Source organism: Pituophis catenifer, unplaced genomic scaffold, assembly GCF_029215685.1.
Source record: "Pituophis catenifer annectens isolate HBS135680 unplaced genomic scaffold, rPitCat1.0.hap2 SCAF_2, whole genome shotgun sequence".
NCBI lineage: Eukaryota > Metazoa > Chordata > Lepidosauria > Squamata > Colubridae > Pituophis > Pituophis catenifer.
In genome coordinates, this window is record NW_027256882.1 from 42446885 (window position 1) to 42472245 (window position 25361).

A 25361-nucleotide genomic window follows, 5' to 3' on the forward strand; every position below is an offset into this window, starting at 1 on the left:
AAGAAGCTGCTCATTTTGGATAAGCAGGAAATTGAGGTAATATTAGCTCCTGGTAGTTTCTAATCTATTTTTCTGGTTGCCCCCTATCTAAGGAGTTAAAATAATTGTCTAATGTCAGTTAAATCTTACGTTGAATCTCTAGAGAGCTATATCTGCAGTATATAAAAGAGCGGACTAATTCTATAATTTCTAACTATGCTGAAGAACAGTCCTGGCACACAGTTTTGGCAGCAACAGAGCAAGCTTGCTGGCCAGTGCTGCTCATGTGACCTCCATCAATCTTACTATTATGCCATTTTCCATAGCTGTTTTAACTCCAGGAGCTGGGCATTATGAGAGAAATGATCTCCTTCGCCTTAGGGCTACTGGGCTAATTCATCTGTTCATTCATCGGCAAAGATTAAGGCTGTATTTTAAAAGAGGCTTTTCAGACTAGTCTAGCCACACTCCTTAGCTTCCTTGGCTCTGCTGCACCAACAAAGCTTTCCAAAACACACATACAACACACCCTCCCAGTCAGGTATTAGTGGCACTGAACAGCTTTTCTTTTAAAGTAGTAAGAACAGTTTGGAAACAGCCCAACTATACCTGCTTTCTCAAACACATTGTTTTTACAAGCCTGCGGAAGCAGCCAATTACAGTTGGCATTAACTGGCTATGTTTTTTTAATCAATTTTAAAAGCCCACCAGAAGGGTTTCCCCCCCCCCCTACTTTCTTATGAACTGACTTATAAGAGGAGCCTAATGAACTCAGTGAAACTTACTTCAGGGCCAAACGGCTTGCCCTTCCCTCATTCCCAATAAGTACGGTTAACAGTCAAAGCTGGTGCAAGTTTATAAACCAAAACATTTAGATGGTGCTAGATTGCTAGATTGAGATGCTCTGGAGTAACATGCGTTGATTTCCTATACATGTAGTCAAGTATGTTCTGGCACCACAATAGAGGCCCAAAATTTCCATTGCTAAGCCAAGACAGTTAAGTGAATTTTGAATTTTGCCTCATTTGCCACAGTTAAGTAAAATCACTGCACTTAGTAACACGGTTGTTAAGTGAATTTGGCTTCCCCGTTGACTTTGCTTGTCAAAAAGTCGCAAAAGGGGATCGCATGTCCCTGGGACATTGCCAACAGCCAAAAATGTGAAAAATGGTCAAAAGTCACTTTTCCAGTGCTGTTGTAACTTCAAATGGTCACTAAACAAATGATTTTAAGTCAAGGAGTATCTGTAAGAGAATGAACAGGTTGTACCTATACGTTATGGGGGAAACATATATGGCACCAAAAATGTGGCGCAGTGGTTAGGGTGCAGTACTGCAGCTACTTCAGCTGACTGCTAGTTCAGCAGATCAGTGGATCAAATCTCACCGGCTCAAGGTTGACTCAGCCTTCCATCCTTCCGAGGTGGGTAAAATGAGGATCCAGATTGTTGGGGGCAATATGCTATTTAGTATACTGTCTTTGGTGTAAGCTGCCCAGAGTCCTCGGAGAGTGGGCGGCATAGAAATATGAATAATAATAATAATAATAATAATAATAATAATAATAATAATAATAATAAATAAAATAATAAAACGCTTTCATGAAAGAGAATTCCCTTTGCTCCATTCCGTGTTACTTTGTGTAGGGCTCATGTTGTCACTGGATGTAGAACAGAACCACAAAATTGAAGACATTCATACTGTCCACAGATGACACACACACACGTATTTCATATGGTATAATTTTACTAAAGAACATCTGTATACTGGTGGAAAAGTCTGGCAGGCATCTGGGCTCCCCTCACCATCCTAGGCAGCACCCATTCACTTTCCTATATCTGCTGGGATAATAAAGTGCTCCAAATGGGAAAAGCATGGGGAGGACCTGGCACACGTGTGTGCATTCTGCATGCAGAGGTGCATACATTTGTCAGACCGTTGGGCCCAGTTCCCTAATGTTCATCAGCAACCTAGCCAATCCTTGACTTCACTGTAGCTCCAGCACCCCACATTCCTTGTTTAGGTGAACTAAGATGAAGGCAATAACGGCAATTAAATATGGTCTAGAAATTCTCCATGGCCCAGTGTCAAAAGGAGGACACACTTCCAAGCATGGGCAGGTGTTGCTGAGTGAGAACTGCAACATTTGTAGAAACGACTCCAAGCTAACCTTCTCGCATCAGGCAATGCCCATCCCATCCCCTCATATCCAAGGAACGGTGCTTGCTTTCTTAAGAACTCTGCTACAAGGCGTATCTCGTGGTTAATTAATTACCATCTGGACAAGGAAGTCACCTGATAGGTTCCCTCTCCTGTCCCTAGCAATAGCCTATACCTCTGAATAAGGGCTCCACCTTCACCTTTACAATTTTTCCCTTTGACTTTAAACCTTCACCTCCATCATTGCATCACTCTTCACCTTTACATAGATGTGGCCCACCTGGGACTCCACTCTGTCCCATGATTGTACAGGAATGATGGCTATCGTCAGAGCCAGCCAGGTTGCGCCTTTGTGCGGTTGCTTGTATTGGCAGCCAGAATCAGACTGGGAAACTTAAGTGCTTTTGATAACGAACGTACATAATCAATGCATTCCAGTCCAACAGTAGGCAACTCTTTGGGGTTACATGAAACAGATTTTTTTTTTCATGCCAATTGTCTGCTGCAGGAAAACTGTGCTACAGACCGGCTTGCAATAAATAGACCCTTTTGCAAACGATCAGGTTGCAGCGAAAACGGGAAAAAATGTCCTCGTTGTTGTAAAGAAGACCCTTGTGAATTATGGTATGACTATCAGTGACGCAATACAACTGCCACATCACAACTCAACTGTATACAAAATTGGTGTCCCTGAATGCTGTATCTACTGGTATCTGTATCTACTGGTATCTGTCTCTAGGTAAGTTTACAGAGGAGCAAAAACTACATCAGTTTTCAGTGCTCCTTTCAGTCTGAATTTCTTCTCGCTCGTATTCCTGCAAGCATCCAAGGCATGCAGACTGAGAGTTTGAGTTTACAACAACCATATTTCCAGTTGCTCCCTTCCCGAGTAGTGACACTTGAAGAGTGGTGAGATGTGGGAGTGGGGGTGGGAAGTGTAGATGTGGGTATCCTTGGGATTCCCTACTTTTAAAATAAATCTCCAGATTTTCCACTTGGATTCCAGGCTCCAGGGGTAGCAGATGGACAGACACAAAGATATTTTACAAAGACTAGGGATTATGATTCCTTTTCCTTTCTTTTTTTTTTTTTTGGGGGGGGGGAAAGCCCCTTCCCAGCCAGCTTTACAGAGTCCCCACCCACCAGATGCCCATTCCCCCAGCTACCCAAACAAAGCTCCACTCTCCCTTTCTCCAGATGTCTGTAAGGTCCTTCACTTGTAGAGCAGGTGGACACGGCTCCCATCACAGTTGTTGCGTCCCAGCTTGTCAGCCTGCTCAGCCACCAGGCAGCGGACGAGAGGCAGGCTGGGCTGGTAAAGGTTGGGGCCAGTGGCTGCTGAAGCTGAAGCCGAGTTGTTGAAATGGTTGTCAGCTGCACAGTTGGAGGAGCGCCGCCGGGAACGCAGTTGCTGCCGCTCTTTCAGCTGTTGCTGGAGCTCTGAGACACGCTCTTCTTTCTGTGGGGGAGGAAGGAGCAGGGGTGGGTTGCTGGTGGTTTGTAAGAACCTCTAGCTAAGATTCTGTGCAGTTTGGAGAACCCCCAAATCCCACTCCTGGCTGGCCCCGTCCACCCCTCCCCTCCCCTCCCCTCCCTTCCCAGGAGTCCCCATGCAGCCCATTTTGGATGCAGGTAAGTGCAGGGTGTGCGTGGAGGCTCGGGGAGACTGAAAAACGGGTCTACTGGAAGTTCAGAAAGGCCAGAAATGGGCCCATTTCCGGCCTCCAGAAGTCCTCCGGAGCCTGGGGAGGCCGTTTGCACCCCCTGGAGGTTCAAGGAAAGCCTCCTGAGCCTGGGGAGGGCAAAAACGCCCCCCCCCCCCACCATGGTGCAGGAGGCCGACTAGGCCATGCCCAACATGGCCACGCCCACTCAGCAACCGGGCAGAGAAACCCTTGCTAAAATTTTTGAAACCCATCCCTGGGAAGGAGGAAGGGAGGAGTCTATGAAGCAACGGGTCAAGACCCCCAGCATCCTGGTGGAAGGGATGGAAGTTGGCACAGGAGGACTTGATCATGTGCCATCAAGTTGGTGTTGACTCTAAATGACCACATAATAGATTTTTCTCCAGGATCTGCTCTCAACTTGGTCCTTTAGATACAAGGAGGAGGCAGCTGCAATCCTCCCCACACAAAAGGACCACCCCAAAACCTAAAACTCACTTCCAAGGAGGCTGCCCAGCAATCAAAAGGGAGCTCAGTTCTCTTGCTGTTTCATACTCTCAGTTCTGTAGACTTCTAAAATAGTATATTCTAAGAAGAGTGTGGAAGGTGCTCATGAATAGTAAGCAGTGTTGTGCCACATTCTTAGTCTTTACAGGTGGCCGATTTGCACCTCCAAGGTTGGCATTTTCCATCAATGATCACTGGAAACATTCACAATGGCGTTTCTCACAATTTTGAGGAAAGAAACTGCCCCAAAGTCAGGTAGAAAGAAATCCCATGCCACCTCCCATCATGGCTTTGTTCTCTGCCCCACGTTTTTTCCCTCTGGATCCAAGAAAGTCCCTACTGTGCATTACAAGCTTTTCAGTGGTGGGTTTCAAAAAGTTTTACTACTGGTTCTGTGGATGTGGCTTGGTGGGTGTGGCATGGCGGGTGTGGCATGGCATGGCTTGGTGGGCGTGGCTGGGGAAGGATACTGCAAAATCTCCATTCCCTCCCCAATCCAGGGAAGGATAGTGCAAAATCCCCATTTCTTCCTGATCAGCTGGGAGTTGAAAGGCAGAGAATAGATGGGGGCGGTGCTAGTCAAAAATTTTTACTACCGGTTCTCCAAATTACTCAAAATTTCCGCTACCAGTTCTCCAGAACTGGTCAGAACCTGCTGAAACCCACCTCTGAAGCTTGTGCAGAAAATATAATGGAAATGCAAGGAAGGGCCAAACATCCCTCCCTGACTGCCCCCCGCCAAGTCACACATGGCCCCCACCTCGGCAATGATCTTCTCCAGTTCACGGTTCTCCTTCTCCAGCATCCGTGATTTCTCCTCCTCGTTGTTGTTGGTGGAGGAGCCAGTTTTCATGGTGTCCTGCTGCTCGGATTGCCATTCTCCACGGGTGATAAGGCGCCTCATCTGAAACAAGAACCACACTTCTGCAATTCATGGCTAGGAAAGGGCTGCGCAAGATAGCCAGAACAGGAAGACCAGATGTGCTTCCTTTACTTTTTCAGCTCCCTTCCTGAGAAGGCCATTGTCTGGGATGGGCTAGAGCAGATCTGGGCATTTTACAGCCCCTGATCCATATTTGGCTCTTTGGCTGTCTCTGTCCAGCTCACATGAAATCAATCGAAAATTAAAAATCAAATGTAATAGTGTACGCCATGCATGCAATACAACTGCATTGCTTTTATTTTGAAAGTGACTATTTTTTTTTCCAAAAGGGATGCGGTGGCTCAGCGGCTAAGACGCTGAGCTTGTTGATCGAAAGGTCGGCAGTTCAGCGGTCCGAATCCCTAGTGCCGCATAACGGGGTGAGCTCCCGTTACTTGTCCCAGCTTCTGCCAACCTAGCAGTTCGAAAGCACGTAAAAAATGCAAGTAGAAAAATAGGGACCACTTTTGGTGGGAAGCTAACAGTGTTATGTCTTCGGACAGCGCTGGCTCTTCAGCTTTGAAATGGAGATGAGCACCGCCCCCTAGAGTCGGGAACGACTAGCACATATGTGCAAGGGGAACCTTTACCTATTTTTTTTCTTCAATTTACATAATGCACGCATGCATATCTATGCACCTTCACAGCCCTTTTGCTTTGGACCTCCATAATAGTCCCAGTCTCAGGTGGCCCCTTGGGAAAATTAATTGTCCAGCCCTGAGCTAGAGAATGACTTAAACGGTGTCAGAGGGGAAGTACTTACCTTGGGCACAAACAGCACAACCAGTGTGATGTAAGAGGAGAAGACAATGGCAAGGGAGGCGAAGGCAAAGGCAGCATCCTGTTGACTGCTGAGGATCATGGTCACGGGGGCTGTGATAAGACACAGCACCTACAAGAGGGAGAAGCTCCAGGCTGTTAGCTTACACCAGAAAGCACACCCAGGAAGTCCTACAGCAGGATTTTACAACCTTGACAAACATAAGGCGTGTGGACTTCAACTCTCAGAATTCTCTAGCCGTTGTAGGAACTGTCAGGAAATTTGCTTCTAGCCTTTAAGGCTCACCCGGCCCCTATGGCCAAGGAGAGATAATATCCTCAACATCATCCAACAGGACAGGTTGGCTTCCTGAAAGCAGATGGTTATCACAGCAACTCTAAACACTGGGAAGCAAAACTTCCTGTCTGAGCTGCAGCTAGATGTTCAGAAGTTCCTCTCCCAAAGTGTCAACCCCAGTGGGTAGACCACACCAGGAAATCTACAGGAAAGTTTTATCTACTTTTATTGAGATTGGCTATAATAACAGAATTGTCCAAGTCTGATTGTATCTCCTACTCCTTTTAAATATACTGTAAACTAGCTGGATCCCCATGCTTCGCAACAAAAGAAGGAAGAGCCTGTAGTACAGTGGACTAAAGCACTGTTATTAACATCTGCTGCTTGCAATTACTGCAAGTTCAAATCTCACCAGGCTCAAGGTTGACTCAGCTTTCCATCCTTTCAAAGGTAGGTGAAATGAGGACCCAGATTGTGGGGGCAATAAGCTGACTTTGTATAAATATACAAAAGTATGAAGGCTATTGCTTAACGCATTGTAAGCCGCCCTGAGTCTCCGGAGAAGGGCGGCATATAAATTAAAGCAAAAAAAAAAAAAACCCACTATGTGATCGGGCTTGATAAATGGACACTTACATCTTGAAAATTAATGAGTAGTTACGATTGGCTTCTCCTCTCCCCTTCTCTCCCTCAGCCTTGCCCCACAGAAACATCTATCCTATCCCCTTCTCTCCTTCAGGCTTTCTAGCCCCTTCTCTCCATGAAGTTTGTCCTATGTTATCCCATTCTCTCCAGTTATTTTCAGGTTGAGAGGGGGAATAGAACATCTAACTAATTAGCATCAGAGCGTGTTATAATAATATAGGAAATGCTAATGCTCTGATGGTCATTTTGAAAAATCCTTTCTTAGTGAGCACCTAGAAGCCAAGAGGAACATACGTGGCAAATTTCAAGTTTGTAGGCTTTACGGTTCTGGAGATTTTGTGATTACGGCGTGAGTGGTTTTCGCTTTTATATATATAGATTTAGAATCCTAAATTCTAAATATAAATTTGGTGAATATACTAAATCAAGTAAATTTACCCTTGTAGTATGGCTGTATTATCATTATTATCCTTCTCATCTTTTTTTACTACTTTCTCTTGTTGTTGTTGTTGTTGTTGTTGTTGTTGTTGTTGTTATTATTATTATTATTATTATTATTTGTTGTTTTGCATGTACACTGAGAGCTTGTACACTGGAGACAAATTCCATGTGTGTCTAATCACACTTGGCCAAATAAAGTATTCCATTCCGTTCCATTCTGTTTTTAAAGTATTCTTATAGTTCAGTGAATCTTCCACTTCCCAACATTATCTAGACATCCTGGACTTTAAAAAAATATTCTACGTCTTGTTACCTTGGCAACAGAGCTTGCAGATATGTGAAGATCATCTTCCTTCCGCTTTACAAAAAGAGATCTAACATGCAACCCCCAGTGTGAGGCAAAGTAGCCCAAAACAAGACAACTGCACGACAAATTAGAAGTGGCCCAATCCCCATTCTGAGCCCTGCTAAGGCAGAAATGTTGGCCCAAACCTTCTTCCTTCCCTTTAGATGGAGGAGAAACTGAACACTCTTCTAATTACTTGTACTCTCAACTTCACTGCTGCACTCAGGTGGTCAATTGGCAGAGATGATTGCCAATCATTGGAAACAAACCACTTACAGCCACATTATAGATTGCCATGCCCACAGCTCGGTGGTCATTGATCTTCTCTGTGGAGACTCCCTTTGTCTCATAGGCCAGGAAGATGCCTAAAAGTAGCAGCAGTCCCTTGAAGCCATAGAAGATACCTGTGGGGAGGGAGAAGTGTGAAGGTGGTGGAAGGGGAAGAGGTTCCAATGGGAGCGTGGATGTAGAACAACCTTAGGAAGGTTGGCAGTAGATTCTGCCCTCCACCCCACCCCCCTTCACTCTCTCACTCTTTAGATAGTTAGGTAGCTCACTTCTTTTATGAAACATTCAAGGACGTTTACAAGAAAAAAGCAACACATAATAACAAAGCAAGAATCAAAAAGAAATTTTAAAAAACACAGATTTTAACAGGACTTTAAACCAGCCACCCTTCTCCTCCAAGGATTAAATCTCCCCAAATTTCCAGGTAGCCTAATTGCTGGTCACTGGGCAGCCAATGTACCAGATGGAGGAAGGCTTGCCTAATCAGCTTCCAAACAGTGTAAAAAAAATAAAAATAAAAACCAGCAATGATCATTGAGTACAAACCAAATGTAACAAAGAGAGAGGGCACCAAATGGCAGGCAATTCATGCCCAGTATTCTTGGCAGAGCCACCTGGCTGACTCTTGTCTCCAGGATCCTGCCCTCCAGCATTTCCTCCCCAATTTCCTATGACAATCCATTTTGGACTGGTAAAATACATATGTACAGAAGGAACTCCTGGGGGGGGGAGATTGGGCAGTAGACTAGAACCCCAAAAATATTCAGGACATGTAAGATTCAGTCCAGAATGCAGGACAGTGACCGAGTTGTCCAGTTCTGAACTAAGGCAAGACTGGGCAGGGTTGCAGGGCTAGCCAAGGAAAAGAAAGGACACTGAAACCTTGGGATGAGCGGAAGTGGACTTGGGACAAACACCCTTCTTTTCCCGGAGAGGCTCACCCAGCCAAGTGTTCATTTTTTCGGAACTGCAATGCTCCAGCTTGGGTAGGATCAGCACATCAATGTCACTTTTAGGCTCCTCTTTGGTAAATTCCTTAGTGGAATGGATGAAGACATGTCAGGATGAAGACATTGGAAGCAGAAGAGACAAAGCACATAATAAGCTGAATAAGGCAAGGTACACTGTTAACTAGGAGCCTGGATAGCTCTGCAGACTAAAAAAGCACTGTAATTTAACACCAGCTGTCTGCAATTAAAGTAAGTTCAAATCTCGCCAAGGCTCAAGGTTGACTCAGCCTTCCATCCTTTCTAAGGTAGGTAAATTGAGGACCCAGTTTGTGGGGGTAATAAGCTGACTTTGTATAAAATATACAAAAGTATGAAGGCTATTGCTTAACACACTGTAAGCCGCCCTGAGTCTCCGGAGAAGGGCGGCATATAAATTAAATTAAAATAAAAAAGATAAAAAATAAACTATTTCTTAAGGATGCACTATAAGGATCAAGATGATTATATATATCTCTATATCTCTATATCTCTAGCTCTATCTTTCTATCTATCTATCATCTATCTATCATCTATTTATCATCTACCTACCTACCTACCTACCTACCTATCATCTATCTATCTATCTATCTATCTATCTATCTATCTATCTATCTATCTATCTATCTATCTATCTATTAATCAATCATCTATCATCTATTTATCATCTATCTATCTATCTATCTATCTATCTATCTATCTATCTATCTATCTATCTATCTACCTACCTACCTACCTACCTACCTACCTACCTACCTACCTATCCCTGTCTCAAACAGATACAGCATAAAGAAGCCTATAAAGAAGCCTATATATAAGGGAATACCCTAGTCAAGAAACCACCAAGGAGAAAATCACCCTCAGCAACACTGGCAGGAGAAGCTACTGTATATGAAAAGAGAGCAAACCCCACTCCCTTCTAGCACTGATGACGTTACATAGCTGGGTAATAAAACATCTGCAAGAAAACAACCAAGCTTGGAAAGCACCAGGACTTCACAGTTCAATCCTGATATTCTCTTTTCTAGAGAAGGGCGTGGAAGAGGGTGAAACGGTAATTTAACAATAGCAATAGCATTTAGGCTTACATATTGCCCCATAATACTTTATAGCACTCTCTGGGCAGTTGACAATGTAAATATCAAGCAAGGAAAATCAGTAGTCCAGGCAGTTGGGATGAATATAAAAGTTTAGTGCATGCTTAAACTCTCTACAAGAATATTTATTATTAGCTGTCAAAGCAAAGAGGCGGTAAATAAGAGTCAACGGAATTCAAGGTGGGTTGGACTTACCGTATTTTTTGGAGGACAAGACGCACCTTTTTACCCCCAAAAAGAGGGTGAAAATCTGGGTGTGTCTTATAGTCCACATGTAGCCCCGCCCACCCGCCGGCCTCCACCCTTTGGACATTTTCAGGCAGTTCCAGGCAGCGGGGATTTGGGTTGGGGCACAGCCTGAGGAACAAACCTCTTCGGGACAGCATGGGGGGGAAATCTGCCCGGCAGCTTCGGGGAACAAGGCAGGCCCCACAGTTTGTGGCTGGTCACCCCTCTGGCCGCCCAGTGGGCAGCTCAGGGCAGACAATGGTTGCAATGACTTCACTCCCCAGCAATGTGAGGAGCCGCCGCCGCCACCACCTAAGCCCTCTCTGAGCCCAGGAGCCGAGCCGAGCCGAACGGGAGCCTCTAAAGTGTCTCCCGTTCCATTCGGCTCGGCTTGGCTCCTGGGCATGGAGAGGGCTTAGGCAGTGGCTCCTCACATTGCTGAGGAGTGAAGTCATCGCAACCATTGTCTGCCCTGAACTGCCTGCTGGACGGCTAGAGGGGTGACCAGCTGTGAATCGTGGGGCCCGCCATGTTCACCAAAGTCGCCAGGCCGATTCACACACCCCTCCCCCGCCCCAGACCATCCTGAAGAGTTTTGTTCCTCAGGCAACTCAGCTGGGATCGTCAGAGGCTTTTAAAAGCATTTTTTTCTACAACCTCTTCAGCCAAAGAGGTTGTAGAAAAAATGCTTTTAAAAGCCTCTGACGATCCCAGCTGAGCCGCGCGATCATCAGAGGCTTTTTTTTTTTTACTTTTAAAAGCATTTTTTCGGTCGAAGAGGTTGTACAAAAAATGCTTTTAAAAGTAAAAAAAAAAGCCTCTGATGATCGCGTGGCTCAGCTGGGCATGGGGAGGAGGCAGGGATTTTTGCTATTGGTTCTCCAAACCATCCTTTGCCATCACTACCAGATTGGGTGATCCAGTCTGAATTGGGAGCATTTCACCCCTGCTCCACATCTTTTTTACGTCGTGGCAATCAAAACTGGATGCCGTATTCCAAGTGTGGCCTTACCAAGGCATTATAAAGTGATATTAATACTTCATATGATCTTGATTCTATCCCTCTGTTTATGCAGCCTAGGACTGTTTCATCATCATGAAGAAATGGATGTTGTGACATCACACTGAAAACACCTGACTCTTATTGCATGCAATATCACAGTGAATGTGCAAAAGAACAGAGCTTGCGTCCATATTTCACAACGATCATTTTGTCATTTGCACCTCTTCCCTTGTGATATATTTTTAGGTCAGGGGGAAGGAACACCGAAGTTTTAGCCCTTCCCAGAACCATAAGTCCTAAATTAAATTCAGTCAAAGAAGGAAAGGATCCTGGGATAGATCTTTACATACAACTCAACTTACAACAGTTTGCTTAGTGACCGTTTGAAGTTACAGTGACACTGAAAAAAGTGACTTATGACCACTGCAGCATCCCTATGGTCATGTGATTTACATTCGGACCACTTGGCAACTGCTTCATATTTATGACGGTTGCAGTATCCGGGGCTTCATGTGATCTCCTTTTGCAACCTTTTGACAAGCAAAGTCAATGGGGAAGCCAGATTCACATAACAACCGTGTTACTAATTTAACAACTGCAGTGATTCACTTAACAACTGTGGCAAGGGAAGGCGTAATATGGGGCAATACTCACTTAACAAATGTCTCACTTGACAACATAAATTTTGGGCTCAATTGTGGTCATATGTCGAGGACTGTATATTTCAACTCAGACTGGGAATCACGATTCAACCAAGATATGGACAAATATGCCAAGAACAGAAAGGAGAGCAAAGAAGGGAGAAAAACAATTTTCTCAACAGGTTGAGATAATGGAAGAGGAGAAGAAAGTGCAGGGACATACCAAAGAGGTGAGACATAGGAGATGACGAGGCTGAGCCCGAGGGAAGGATCAACCCCATGATCTCCCACATGATATCTACAACTGCAGTAAAGGCCAGTAATTAACAGGAGCTTGTAAAACTCAAGACTCAGAGGCTGAGTGTCAATAAAGTGAGTTTACAAAATTCTCCTCTGCTTACAACTGTCTCTGTTGGCCGGGCCAGTTAAGTATTGCTGTATCAATTCCAAAAATGGAACGAATTGATTAAACCAGGATTAAGGCAAGCATATCATGTGAATGCAGCCAGCACAGATATGAAGGGTGGTGGGAGAAACTCAAAAACGAGAGGCGGTAAATGTTTGGGAGATTATGGGGCTATGTTTTAAGGGAAGAATCAGGGGAACTGGGCCATAGAGGAGAGATGGGCATCCAAGAGAGGCAGACTTTTCTACAATACATTGCTTTTAGTTATGGTCCATCAAGCCATCCCTGACTCCTGGTGACTGCATGGACAAATCTATGCAGTTTCCTTGCCAAAACTTTCAGAGGAGATTTGTCATTGCCTTCTTCCTAAGGCAGAGAAAAAGTGACTGATCCAAAGTCACTCACTTTATTCCATGCCTAAGGCAGCAATAATTCCCCCCCCCCACCAAATTTCCTGGCTTCAAATTTAGTGCCATTAACCTTGATTGCAACTGTTGGCTTTTCTGTAAAAGAAAAACAACAACACAGCGGTCAGTGGAATGAGAACCGTCTCCAGTAACATGGGACTAGTAGTCCTCTTTCCTGCCTAAGCAGGGGGTTGGGCTCTTAGAAGACCTCCAAGGTCCCTTCCAACTCTGTTATTCTATTCTATTCTCTCTGTGGTTCCAGAACGACACCTTACAGGATCTCCAGCCTGCAGGGCCAGTGAAGAGGGATATTACAAATAACAGTAACTGGGAGGCCACAAGGTTCCCCTCATTGATCTAATAGGAATGTGGAATCTTCTTTTGAAGATGCTTTTAATATAAGCATGTTTGATAAAGCAATACTTCATTGCTGAAAAGACAGACCTTCTGGTCCAGGCTAACATAATTTTTGCCTGTTTAACTCACTAAAACTTTGTAGGCTAATAATAGAAAGGCAGTCTTGTATGCTCCACATAATTTTTTAAAATTGCTGTTTCACGTATCTTGGTACTAATGGTACCAACAGCCCAGTGGTGGGTTGCTACTGGTTCGCCCCGGTCTGAGCGAACCAGTAGTGACAGCGGCGGGAGGCTCCGCCCACCCACCCAGATGTCATAAAAAATGCTCTGTGCATTTGCAGAACCTTCTGCGCATGTGCCGCAGAAGTGCTGCACGCTTGCAAAGCAAGCACGTACACCCGCACGCTCCCGATAATGAACTGGTAGCGCCGGGATTTGAAACCCATGACTGCAACAGCCGTTTCAACAATCTGGCCCTGTCTCCTGGAATCCTTGAACCTATAGCTTGCTTTGAAATGACGCCATCTTAGGATGTTACCTCTGTTGTGCGTTTCAGTGGGTTAACTATTTGCCAGATAGCCAAGATGACAAAATCGAGCCCAACAAGCAATCCAACAGTGGCATAGAGTTTCCAGGGTTCCAAAGTCTGTGGAAAAAAAGGAGAGAGAGAACTGGGGGCTGAACCCACTCAAAGGGATAGAATAGAATATATGAAATTTCACGGATCCTGGAAGTCACAAATTCAAGCTGCCTTGAGTTTTCAGACCATGGATCCATCTAGTCAATTACAATAATGATTATTGTTTACCCAATGTGTTTATCGTGTATTATTGGGTAATATGGAAACAATACACACCTATTTCACATGCTTCCTTTTTGATTATGGGAGCAACTTTTTCCCAAGCTGGTGCCATTTATGTAGTTGGTTTTCAGACTCTCATAAACCAGGGAATTGAAATGAATATTACCTGGAAGGCATCAGACTGAGGAAAGTTGAGAAAGTGTGGGAAATCCAAGACCTTGTGTCAAAAGTTTAATGGAAAAAGTGGACTTAAAGTTAAGAAATAACACAACACAAAGATGTTCTGGGAAACAGGTTGTGTGCAAATTCCTGTTTTGCATCCAGAGAGGACTGGAGTCCCAGTCACAACAATACCAGGCTGCATGGTTCAATGGTTTGATTTACCGGTAATATAAGGCAGCCTCCTCAATGTGCCTATGAATTTAAGTTCTGTTCCTGCAGTGACAGTTCCTTGGGAAATTTATCAACATAAATGTAAAAATACAACACCGTAAAGCAATAAATCAAAAAAACAAAGTTCAGCAGTGTTTAAACAAGAGGCTAAGGACACACACGGAGAGAGAGAAAACATGGTATCCATGGCTAAGGAACTCTGAGAACTTAATTATGCCTTTTCTGAAGTATGGGTTGTAAGATCAAATTTACTAGCCCTCCCACCCTGAGAATGGTGTACTCCCCTCCAAATCTGCAGCCAGTCATAAATCGTAGCAAAACTCAGGTGTAAATACACTCTTAGACCTGGGCTTTGCTAAGATTTATGAACTTGTATGTTAAATCCTTTCACCTAAAGACACACCCACCAGATATAAAAGATAAAGTATCTGGAAACACTAATCTCTATCAACAATTATTTTAGTGGATCAAGGGTGTGGCATGATTTCAAGATTAAATTCTTGCGGAATAGAAAAGGATGAACACCCTTGTAATTTAGGAGCAAATCTAGGCCAATTCTGTCTTGGGGTGACCCCAAGCCAATTCTGAATTGTTTCCAAAAATAATAGAGTTCAAAAGAAATACATGGTACATCCAAATTTTTTCTCTGTATTTCTCGCTTAATTTGAATGACTCAGCCCAGAGTGATAACAAGACAAAACACACACCTTCCGTCGTTCTTTCTTCTCTTCTTTCTTGGTGAAGACGGTGTGCACCCACCAGATTTTGGTAAACATGCTGCCATAGCCAAGGCTAAAACCCAAACCCAGGAGCCAAAGCCGAGCCTGGAAGTGGGGTGGGGGAAAAGAATAGTAAGAAAACAGTAGCCTTTATTACCAGATTTTTCTAGTTCTAAAAATCCATTAAGTCAATATCTTCCTTTAAAGTATCTCATCACAAAAGAATGTCAGAACTTCCACAAAGCTCTTAATCAACCAAGAGAATCTGGGACTTTCCCAAGAGATATCTATACCACAGAGAGTTGATGCATTTTCTAACACTATAGATCAGGGGTGTCAAACTCGATTTCATTGAGGGCCACATCAGGGTTGTGTTTGACTTTGGGGGATGTGGTGGGTGTGGCCAGGGTGGGCGTGGCTGGCACATCACTTGTGTTGGGGTACCTGTAACGGCCCGAGCGCTCTGCCAGCGAAAACGGGCTCCCAAGCTCCTTTTTCGGCTGTGCAGCCTCCTACAACCCTCTGCCAGCGAAAATGGAGCCTGGGAGGGCCACTCACAGCCCTCACGAACTCCGTTTTCACTGTCAAAAGCACCGCAGGCCGGTCCTTTGCTGTTTCCAGGGCAGCCCACAGGCCAGATCTAAGCACCCTGTGGGCTGGATGTGGCCCCAAGCCTTGAGTTTGACCCCCCTTGCTATAAATAGTTCTCAACTTACAACATTTCAACTAGTGACCTTTCGAAGTTACGACAGCACTGGAAAAAAAGCGACATGACCGTTTTTCACACTTCAAACCATTGCAGCATCCCCACGGTCACATGATCAAAATTTAGATGCTTGGCAACTCACTCATATTTATGATGGTAGCAGTGTCCTGGGGTCATGTGGTCACATTTTGCGACAGTCTGACAAGCAAAGTCAATAGGGAATCCACCAGATTAATTTAACAATCATGTTACTAATTTAACAACTGCAGTGATTCACTTAACAGCTGTGGCAAGAAAAATCGTAAAATGGGGCAAAATTAACAACTGTCTTGCTTAGCAAGAGAAATGTTAGGCTCAATTGTGGTCAAAAATTGAGAACCACCTGAATTCTCTCTCATTTAAAAAACGTTAGATTAAATCTTATTAAATGGCTTGCCTCCAAAAGTTGTGGTGCCAGACTGGACAGCCATTTGCCTGAAATGATATAGGGTCTCCTGCTTGAGACCCTATGTCATTGGACTAGAAGACCTCCAAGGTCCCTTCCAATTTATACCATTTAAGTGGCCTCAGTTCTGAAATAACAGAATAACGTTCTATTATTTCAGAACTGAGGCCACTTTAAGTGGTATAAATAATGTAACGGTTTAAAATGTATGAAAATAACACTTCTACCGGCAACCCATTCAACTATGTTTCTTCATTTCAATATTGCAGGTTAGAAATGCTATGATTGAAAATGTGCTGAGCTGCCTATTAAACTTTTTTCCCAAATTGTGGGATATTGTGACATTTGCGCACAACAATTTGAAAATATCCTTGGGTTTATATCAGTGATGGGTTGCCCCTGATTCGGACCGGTTCTATAGAACCGGTAGTAAAACCGGCGGGAGGCTCCGCCCACTGACCCTGACTTCATCAGAAGTGATCTGCGCATGCGCAGAAGCAAGGTACGTGCGCGAGCGAAGCGAGAGTGTGCACGCAATCCCGTTGTGAACCGGTAGTAAAGGTAAGTAGAACCCACCCCTGGTTTATATAGCACTAAGATTATGAGACTAGCATTCAATAGTATTACAAAGAACAGTTTTAATTAAATTTGGGAAATTCCACCAGTTGCCAACTGTGCCAACAAACTGCCAGTTTCCACTGGAGTTTGTGGCAAAGTTTTTCATTTGTTTTTGTGTCACAAGTTCTACAGGGGCTCTAGCAAAGACTTTAATCTATTATCTACCCAGTAGAGATCAACAGTGCAAGATATTTCAAGAATCAGTACCCAATAAGATTTTGTTCTGCCTTAATTTTACAGGACTTTATTCATGAAGATCAATGTGGGTTTTTACCTAAAAGACAATTATGAAATAGTATTAGAAATGTTTTGGATATTTTGGAGCATTTGGAGCAACGCAATGAAAAACAATTCTGCGCTGATCTTCTTAGATGCATCAACGTTTTGAATTGGATTTTCTTATTTAGAGTTCTAGAACACATGACTCTTAGAGATAATATTATTAAATAGATAAGATCAATTTATACTTCATGGAAAGCACAGATAACTAATAAAACTCTGTGAGATTCAAAAAGGCTCAATATTAGGATACCTGCTGTCTTCACTCTTATTTTAATTCTTGAGTTACTGATTAGAGACATAAGATATCATGAGAGAATAACCAGATTAAGATAAAAAAGTAAATTTATAAATCAATCCTTTTGCAGATGACCCGGTGTTAACTACTGGATGGAGTTGAAACATTAATGGGAAAATTAAATATGTTTAGTATGCTAGTAGGTTTTAAGATTAATAATCAAAAGATGTTTACAAAAAAATGAAAATAGAAAATCAAATAGAACTGATGGAGAAAACTGGTTTAAGATTAAGAAAAAAAGTAAAATACTTGGGTATTATGATGATGAATATGAATCATATGTTATTTTGAAATTATTATTTTAGATATGGAATGAAATTTAAAAGGTCATGTTAAGATGGAAGAAATTAAAACTGTCACTGTTAGGGAGGACTTATTTGATAAAAATGAATGTTTTATCCAGAATGATGTTTTAAGAACTTATGTACTATTTTTTTTTTATGTACTATTCAAGCAATGGCAAAAAAATATATTTCAATTTGTATGGCAAGGGGATAAAACTACGAGTTAAATATAAAGCGTTATAAGATGTAAAGGACAGAAGAGGATTGGGTTAACCAGATCTGAAATTGTATTTTGCAGTACATTTATGGTATTTTGATACCATAAAGTTAATGTGGATCTTAAAAGCCATTTTATTAGAAGTGTCATTTTAATAATATGGAATAGATATAAATCCAGACTGTGTCCAAAAACACCTCTGAGGATCTCAGCAAAAGAAGCATTTTATAGAAGAGAAGCAGCAGACAAGTGGTTACCGTATAGGAATTATTGAATTTATCACCAAGGGGAATACAAAATCGAATCAAGAGAGCAATTAATGACAGAGAAATATAGTTCTCAATGGTTTTCTCATTTACAGTTATCAGAAAGATTTAAAACAATATCACTGTTGATTTATTTATTTACTATATTGTGGACTGGAGGCCTGTGTTTAAAATAAAATGTTTACAACATCAAATATATATGTGGGATGAGATGCAATTACTATGAATTCCCAGTCCAATATCAGTCCAACATAATTCAGGTTGAGCAAAAGTTGGCTTCCTAACACCATCTCCTCAAAATCTAACACTGACACAAGAATTTGTACTTTTACTGCATACTAATACATTTAAATGTTAAGGAACTTCTTTAAAATGCATTTTTTTTCACACAAAGTAAGACCCAAGTTAGGGTATTCGTTCAACTTTTGGGGGCACAGATATGATAGTGTCTGTTCTAGTTCTGAACTGTATCGTTGGTTTCCATGGTAGCTCTCAGTTCTGAAATGGTAGCTCTCAGTTCAGAAATGGAATTAGAAGTCTTTAAGAAGAGATTGGACAACCATTTGTCTGAAATGGTCTAGGACAGTGGTAGGCAAACTTGGCTCTTTCATACCCTGTGGACTTCAACTCCCAGAATTCCTAAGACAGCCAGGCTGTCTTAGGAATTCTGGGAGTTGAAGTCCACAGGGTGTGAAAGAGCCAAGTTTGCCTACCACTGGTCTAGGAGTTTCCTGCCTAAGCAGGGGGTTGGACTAGAAGACCTCCAAGGTCCCTTCCAACTCTGTTATTCTATTCTATTCTAAGTGGTGGGGACTTCACTGAAGAAAAATTCTGAAATTTGGTCTTAGGTACATGTATAACTCAGGGCTGGTGGTAACTGTGGTTCTCCAGAAACTACAGGATTGTAACTCCTAGCATCATTTATCATTAGGTAAGTTGGTTAGGTTTGCTGGGAAATGTAGTTCAGTGGCATGTGAGGGCCTCAGGTTTCCTACTCTTTGTTTAGCTATTAAACTACCAGGATGTTCTCTAAAGCTTTATAGCAGCCATGATGTACCTGGCAAACAAAAGGGAAGAGTTCTTTGCTGATGTGAAGGCCATCCAATCCAAGCGGGAAGACAGCTGCCTGGGCCAGTGCACAGCCCACAGCTGTCATATTATTGAGATATGGCTGAGAGTTCTGGATGTATCTGTAAAAAAAGAAGGACACCGTCAAGCAGAATCTGGAATACAAAGGGTTCGAGTCACCAGCTCTCTGCTTCCAAATTCATAATAAAGTATTTCAGCTAAATGAACTAGGCAAAATCCATTTTGAGTAGCCAGTTTTAAAACTCAATTGTTGATTCAATTTGATTTTTAAAAAATATTCTAATTTATGCTTTTGAATCATTGATTTGGATCTTGAAATAGCCTCAGCATGCTTAAGTGAAATAAACAAATATTCAATCTTTTTTATCGTTTTGGGTGAATATGCCCTTCAGTATCATATGAGATAAGTATCTAAGAAGCCACCTTACTCTGACTTGATAGTCCCTGTCTTGGTTGTCTCTAACATGTTACCTTTTGGTTGTTCAAATACTAAACTTGTGCTATGCTGGCAGGGGATTCTGGGAGTTGAAATCCCAACATTACTGGGAGTCATCAGATTGGGGAACTGATAAGGATTAAAATGTGACAATATCTAGACTGCTGCAGGTTCCTCACACTTGATCTGTGTTGACAGGCAATGGTTCTTTCATTGTTTCAGAATCCAGATGTTCTGGATATTTTGAGAATGAACCTTAGGGACTCTGAATGCAAAGTATGTCTTCAACTATAGAATTACAAATTTTCACTTAGCAAAAGAAGCTGGATTTTTTTAAGTGGAATCACTTGTCAGTGAGATGAGCAGCATATAAACTTAATAAATAAATAAAAGTATCACCCACCTGACATGCCCATTGTAGATGTTGAAGGCCAAGCAAATGATGGCCAACAGGATACCCAAACTTGAAAGCACCGAAACAGAAATGAAGAGCTTCTGGGAAAGGTACCGGAAGGTGATGATGACTTTAGTATAATCTGCTGGTGGGACACCACCTGCAATGAAAGATATGGGAAGAAAGGAATTCAAGAGCCTATTCACATCTCAGGCTTTTTCACCAGGAAGATTCACAAAGACTCACGTGCGGGGATGTTTCCATATGGTAACCTGACTAGCTTGAAAGATGCATTGCCTGAGGCTAAGCAGTTCCTCCTAACTCAACCCACGCACGAAGCATTTCCCAAGATGCACCTCTTGACAGACACGGAATGCTAAATTATGAAATTCAGCATTTCAACAATAAAATGGTATTTGCTAACTTCATCGTATAACAATGGTCATTAACCCACATGCATACAAGGAAGTGGAAAGCTTCCTAAAATTTCTAAAATTTCTCATTCATCTGACCCTTCCTATCATTTATAGCGTGCGTCCTTTATCCACCACTGTGAAGTGTATACTCTTTGCCTTAATTGTTCTTGAAATGAATCGTTATCTACTCTAAGACAGTATAGATGCTCCCAGGATGTCTAAACCTGAGATGAGAACATTTTTAGACCTCAAGGAAATCACTAGACTGCTAGATTTCATCTTTTCAAATCTAAATCCCATATTTAGCCCAAATATGCACCAGGAGTTCATTCATACCCATCTGTCTGTTAATTTCCTCATATTACAATTTCATTATTAGTGATTCTGACTCACTAGTTAAAATCTCTAGAATTTCCTATCCTCAGATAAATTGGAAAAAAACTGAATTGCATCAATTTTTTAAAAATTTCTTATTTGTTATCTTTCTTACCATATAAGAAAATGTCTTATACTGACTTTCTTGAGATGTTCTGTTGAAATGATCACTTGACTGTGTTACAGCAGGATAAAACTTGGAACAACTTCAGGATTTTGTCGCAATTCCTGGCCTCAGAATAAAACTGTTGGAATGTCCAACTCTGTTTTTGATCTTGGAACATTCGAAATCACCAGCTTCAATTTCAAGCAGTATTTTAGTATTTACCTATAACTTAAATACTCAAAACGCCATTGCTCAGAATGATTTAAGTTTTTAGGCTGTTGGTTTGAGCTCCGAGCTTGGCAATTTGGTTGCATGATTAACTTTTGTTTGGAGTTTGGAACAAAGCAATATTATTTTATTTTAAGCTCAGAACACTTAAAACATTTTGATTTCAAAAAAATTTTCACACGCTTATTCATAATGAACATCTTTCAGTCTCTTACCAATCCACTTGTCATTGTTATACCAGGAGAGGTTATCCTTGGTGCTGTCATAATAGCCAATCTTCTTATAGACACCATCTGTTGGCAGAGAGAAGAATTCTAGACAATAGAAGAATCAAGGAATGGATTTACGGAAAGAGAGACTATTGGGCCAGTTTTTAAACTGTCAGAATGATGGAACTGAATCTTTAAAAAAATAGCAATAGCATAGCAACACCTAATTGCCTTTTTATAAAAGGAAACATGGTAAAATAAATCCTACGTAATTATGCAAAATTGAACATTTCTACATAATTATACAGTATTTATTGTGCAGTGCTGATCCTTGTAATGTTGAATAATTACTTGCCCTCAGTGGGATATTATACAGCTTTGTGGGCAAGAAATGACATTCTCCCAAGCACAGTGGTATGATTCACAACCTATGGTATTGTTAAATACAATCATTTGTTTTAGAGCATCTCCTCAGCAGTACATTTCTATGAGCTATAATCTCAAAAAACTGTAATGATGAGAACATAATTGTAATCTTTTGTTCCCTTCAATATCCAGGAGAGCAATAATTTCCTGCAAGGTGCTGACACACCTGACTTTACCGTTTCCTCACAAAATCTTTTAAACAGGATGTACAGCTGTGCTGCAGCAGAAGGCCATTTTAGGTGTGTGTATGAAATGTGTTTATTTAAAGGGTAGGATTTCCATAGAGTTGTGCAACAGGGCAGGAATGAAGAACACAGAGAAAAATACATTTCTATATCATTCCAAATAAAGGGGAAAGGTAAACCCCCGGTGATATAAGTTACACCGTGGCGTTATCGGCACACACCTAAATTAATAGAAAAGAAAGGTGGGTGGGGAGGAGTAGCAAAATGAATCCTGCCAATCAAAACCACTCCTGTAACTGTAACACTGCGTGACTGCCACACAGTACAGCTAGTCCTCAACTTAGAACCACAATTAAGCCAACATTTCTGTTGCTAAGTGAGACATTTGTTCAGTGAGTTTTGCCGCATTGTATGACCTTTCTTGCCACCGTTGTTAAGTGAATCTGGCTTCCCCATTGACTTTGCTTGTCAGAAGGTTGCAAAAGGTGATCACATGATTCCCAAGACACAACAATTGTCATAAGTATGAGCCAGTTGCCAAGTGTCTAAATTTTGTTAATGTGACCCTGAGGATGCCGCAACGGTCATACATGTGAAAAACGGTCATAAGTCACTTTTTTCAGTGCTGGTGTAACTTCAAACGGTCCCTAAACGAACTGTTGTAAGTTGAGTACTACCTGTAAAAAAAAAAAATCCAAAATGGAAATTACAGCATATCTGTGTTCCATTGGGGGGTGGGGGGTGGAAAAAGGATAAAAGGTCAGAAATGATGCGAGTGTGATGTTTCGACAGCTGTTTCATGTGGCATGGGAGCCAGCTTGATGTTGAAATCAATGGGAAAACCCATAGTGTAGAGCATCCTGGGAACTCTGCTCACCCTGAAGCTGCTCAATGAGGGTCCAGGCCATCCGAGAGCCACTGGCATCAAAGACCACATGTCCCTGGGGGAGTGAAGGAAATTGTATTAACAGAAGGTCCCCATCGTGGCAACCTGGTTTGGGATCTCTTGCCAATGTTACCTGGGGAAGAGCCCCACATCTCAACAGTTTAAGAGAAAGAATTATTGTTTCTCTCTAGTGAGAAGGAATTTCAGAGGAGAAAAGTGGCCATAGCGCTGAAGAATGTAAAATTAAGAAGTTGAGTCAACCTGGCTCTAGGAGGTTGTACAGTTCTATTTGAGAAATATTTCTGTCTTGTGTCTTACTTCCAGAGCAGAGTTTCTGAGAATCTCAGTTTTCAAAAATATGGGACAAGCAGTTCAAGGACTAAGTCATCATTGTGAAGAAATATTGTACCTGAAAGTGTACATATAACCTCAGTGAAAGGTGATAGAAAAAGTAGTTTTTGTTCCTTAACTGAGTAGGACACCTATCCTTGATCTACTACCTTTCATGACCTTTTCTTTATTATATGTCCTGTACTAATAAAATGTAATGGTAATGTTAAAGGTTTCCCTGTTCAATCATATCTGACTCTAGGGGGCAGTGCTCATCTCCGTTTCTTAGCCAAGGAAGCCAGGGTTCTCTGAAGACGCTTCTATGGACTTGTGGCCGGCATGACTATATGCCAAGGCGCAGGAACACTGTTACCCTTCCACCAAAGTGGTACCTATTTATCTACTTGCATTTTCCATATTTTCCAACTGCTAAGTTGGAGGATCTGAGACAAGAATGGGAGCTCACTCCATCACATGGTAATTGGGTCTCAAGTTGCCAATCTTCAGGTCAACAAATCCAACCCCTTAACCACTAGGCCACTGCGCCACCATCCTGTACTAATAATTCTTTATATAATTCTTTTTTCTTACCATCAGGGTTTCTTGGCATATCCTATTTACTTCTACCCCAAAAACCAAAGGCTTTAAAAAGTCAAATAGGCTTGGAAGGAGAATGCAGGATTTTTGATCTTACTCAAAATAATCTTACTTGATGATCCAGAATTCTGACAGACTTGCCAACGGGTAGATCCTGAATGTTTTGCACACCAGATTCCCTACCTTCAGGAGATTGGTTTCAAGGGATCACTCACCGAGACCCCCTCAAAGGCTGAAGAGTTGAGGGCTCGGTAGATCTCGTCTGTAATGGTCTGGTTATTGTAATTGAAGTCTTCAAGACGTAACCCTTTCTTTACCAGTTCAGCTGAGGTCTTGTTCAATGCAAGGGCCAGTGCCCAGATGGCATCATAAGCCAATGGGGCTTCCTGGAAACCCCCAGTCTCCTCTGGAGATTTCGCTACACGCTTTGTCAGTTTCTCAATGAATTCCTCCGATGTCTAGAGGGGACCAAGAAAAACAACATTCTTCCTTGTTGCAAAAATTCATAATTATTGGGATTGTTTAAATAAAGAAAAAGAAATAGCAAAAAGTAAAATGCAACATTTATAAATAAACAGGATTTAATACTTCTATAAAATATGTAAAATATTTTAAATTTGCAAAGCAGTAAAATACTATTATTGGGTAATATATGGTTTGGATACTTTTAAAAATTTGCCTTTTTACCCAGGTTTTTCTGCCTGGAACTGCATTGCCTGGAACTGCATTGTTCCAGTTAGATCTCTTTAAAATTGTTTGCATGAATATTATTTTTTATTATATTTTGTTATTTTATTTTTTATTTTTTGTATACGGCTTTGATATTATGTTTTTAGTATTAAATGGTTTACAAACTGATTAAAAACAAACATCTTGCTGTAAAAAAGTTTGAGAATAATATTGGCTCAAAGATTTATTGTAATTTGTTTCATAATTGAATGCAAAAGAATGTAAGGTTTTCTAAAAGGAGAATTAATCTTATTAGAGAAATCTATAACTGCTCAGCTACCCAAAAGAAAACTCTAATTTTAATTGAATTAGAAATATTACTTTATACAGTGAATCAGCTCTTTTTAAATGGAAAAGAACCTTTCATGAAACAATCTTGTTTTTTTTTTAATAAAATCAGGGAGCATCGGTGTGAAAAAAATATTTTTGCTTAGCTGAAATACTATAAAAAAAAATCTCCTGCCAACGTATATAATTTTGACTAGTGATTTGCAATAAAAGAAAATATGTAAATATTTTACGTGTAATGAACGTGCTATTGGCATATAACACACTTCTTATACTGCCAATTCATTTATAGAGTAAATATGTCCAAACTAAGGAATGTAACTCCTTGATAAATTTGCAAGTCTATTTTAAAACTCAAGAGGAGTCTGGCAGGCCTAAGCTTTTTGAATTACAGCTCACTTCATCAAATGCACAGGGTGGAAAAATCGATGCAAGATTTAAATTAAAAAATGAGGTCATTTTGTACTTTCATGTTTTATTTTTTATGGCTGTTCACCGCCCTGAG

At 41.6% G+C, this 25361-nt stretch overlaps 1 protein-coding gene across 1 annotated transcript in view; it reads right to left on the minus strand.

The window, feature by feature from the left end:
- Positions 1 to 1706: 1706 nt before the first annotated feature.
- Positions 1707 to 25361, minus strand: part of GABBR1 (gamma-aminobutyric acid type B receptor subunit 1) — a 126000-nt gene continuing 102345 nt past the window's right edge. Inside the window, exons 12-23 of the mRNA XM_070936756.1 lie at positions 24055 to 24297; positions 22904 to 22967; positions 21422 to 21499; positions 20091 to 20241; positions 19220 to 19352; positions 15038 to 15154; positions 13674 to 13781; positions 8950 to 9043; positions 7997 to 8124; positions 5995 to 6123; positions 5070 to 5213; positions 1707 to 3597 (exon numbers count right to left, since the gene is read on the minus strand). Coding sequence (XP_070792857.1) covers positions 3352 to 3597; positions 5070 to 5213; positions 5995 to 6123; positions 7997 to 8124; positions 8950 to 9043; positions 13674 to 13781; positions 15038 to 15154; positions 19220 to 19352; positions 20091 to 20241; positions 21422 to 21499; positions 22904 to 22967; positions 24055 to 24297 — 1635 coding nt within the window. The 3' untranslated portion in view covers positions 1707 to 3351. The remainder of the gene's footprint in view (positions 3598 to 5069; positions 5214 to 5994; positions 6124 to 7996; positions 8125 to 8949; positions 9044 to 13673; positions 13782 to 15037; positions 15155 to 19219; positions 19353 to 20090; positions 20242 to 21421; positions 21500 to 22903; positions 22968 to 24054; positions 24298 to 25361) is intronic.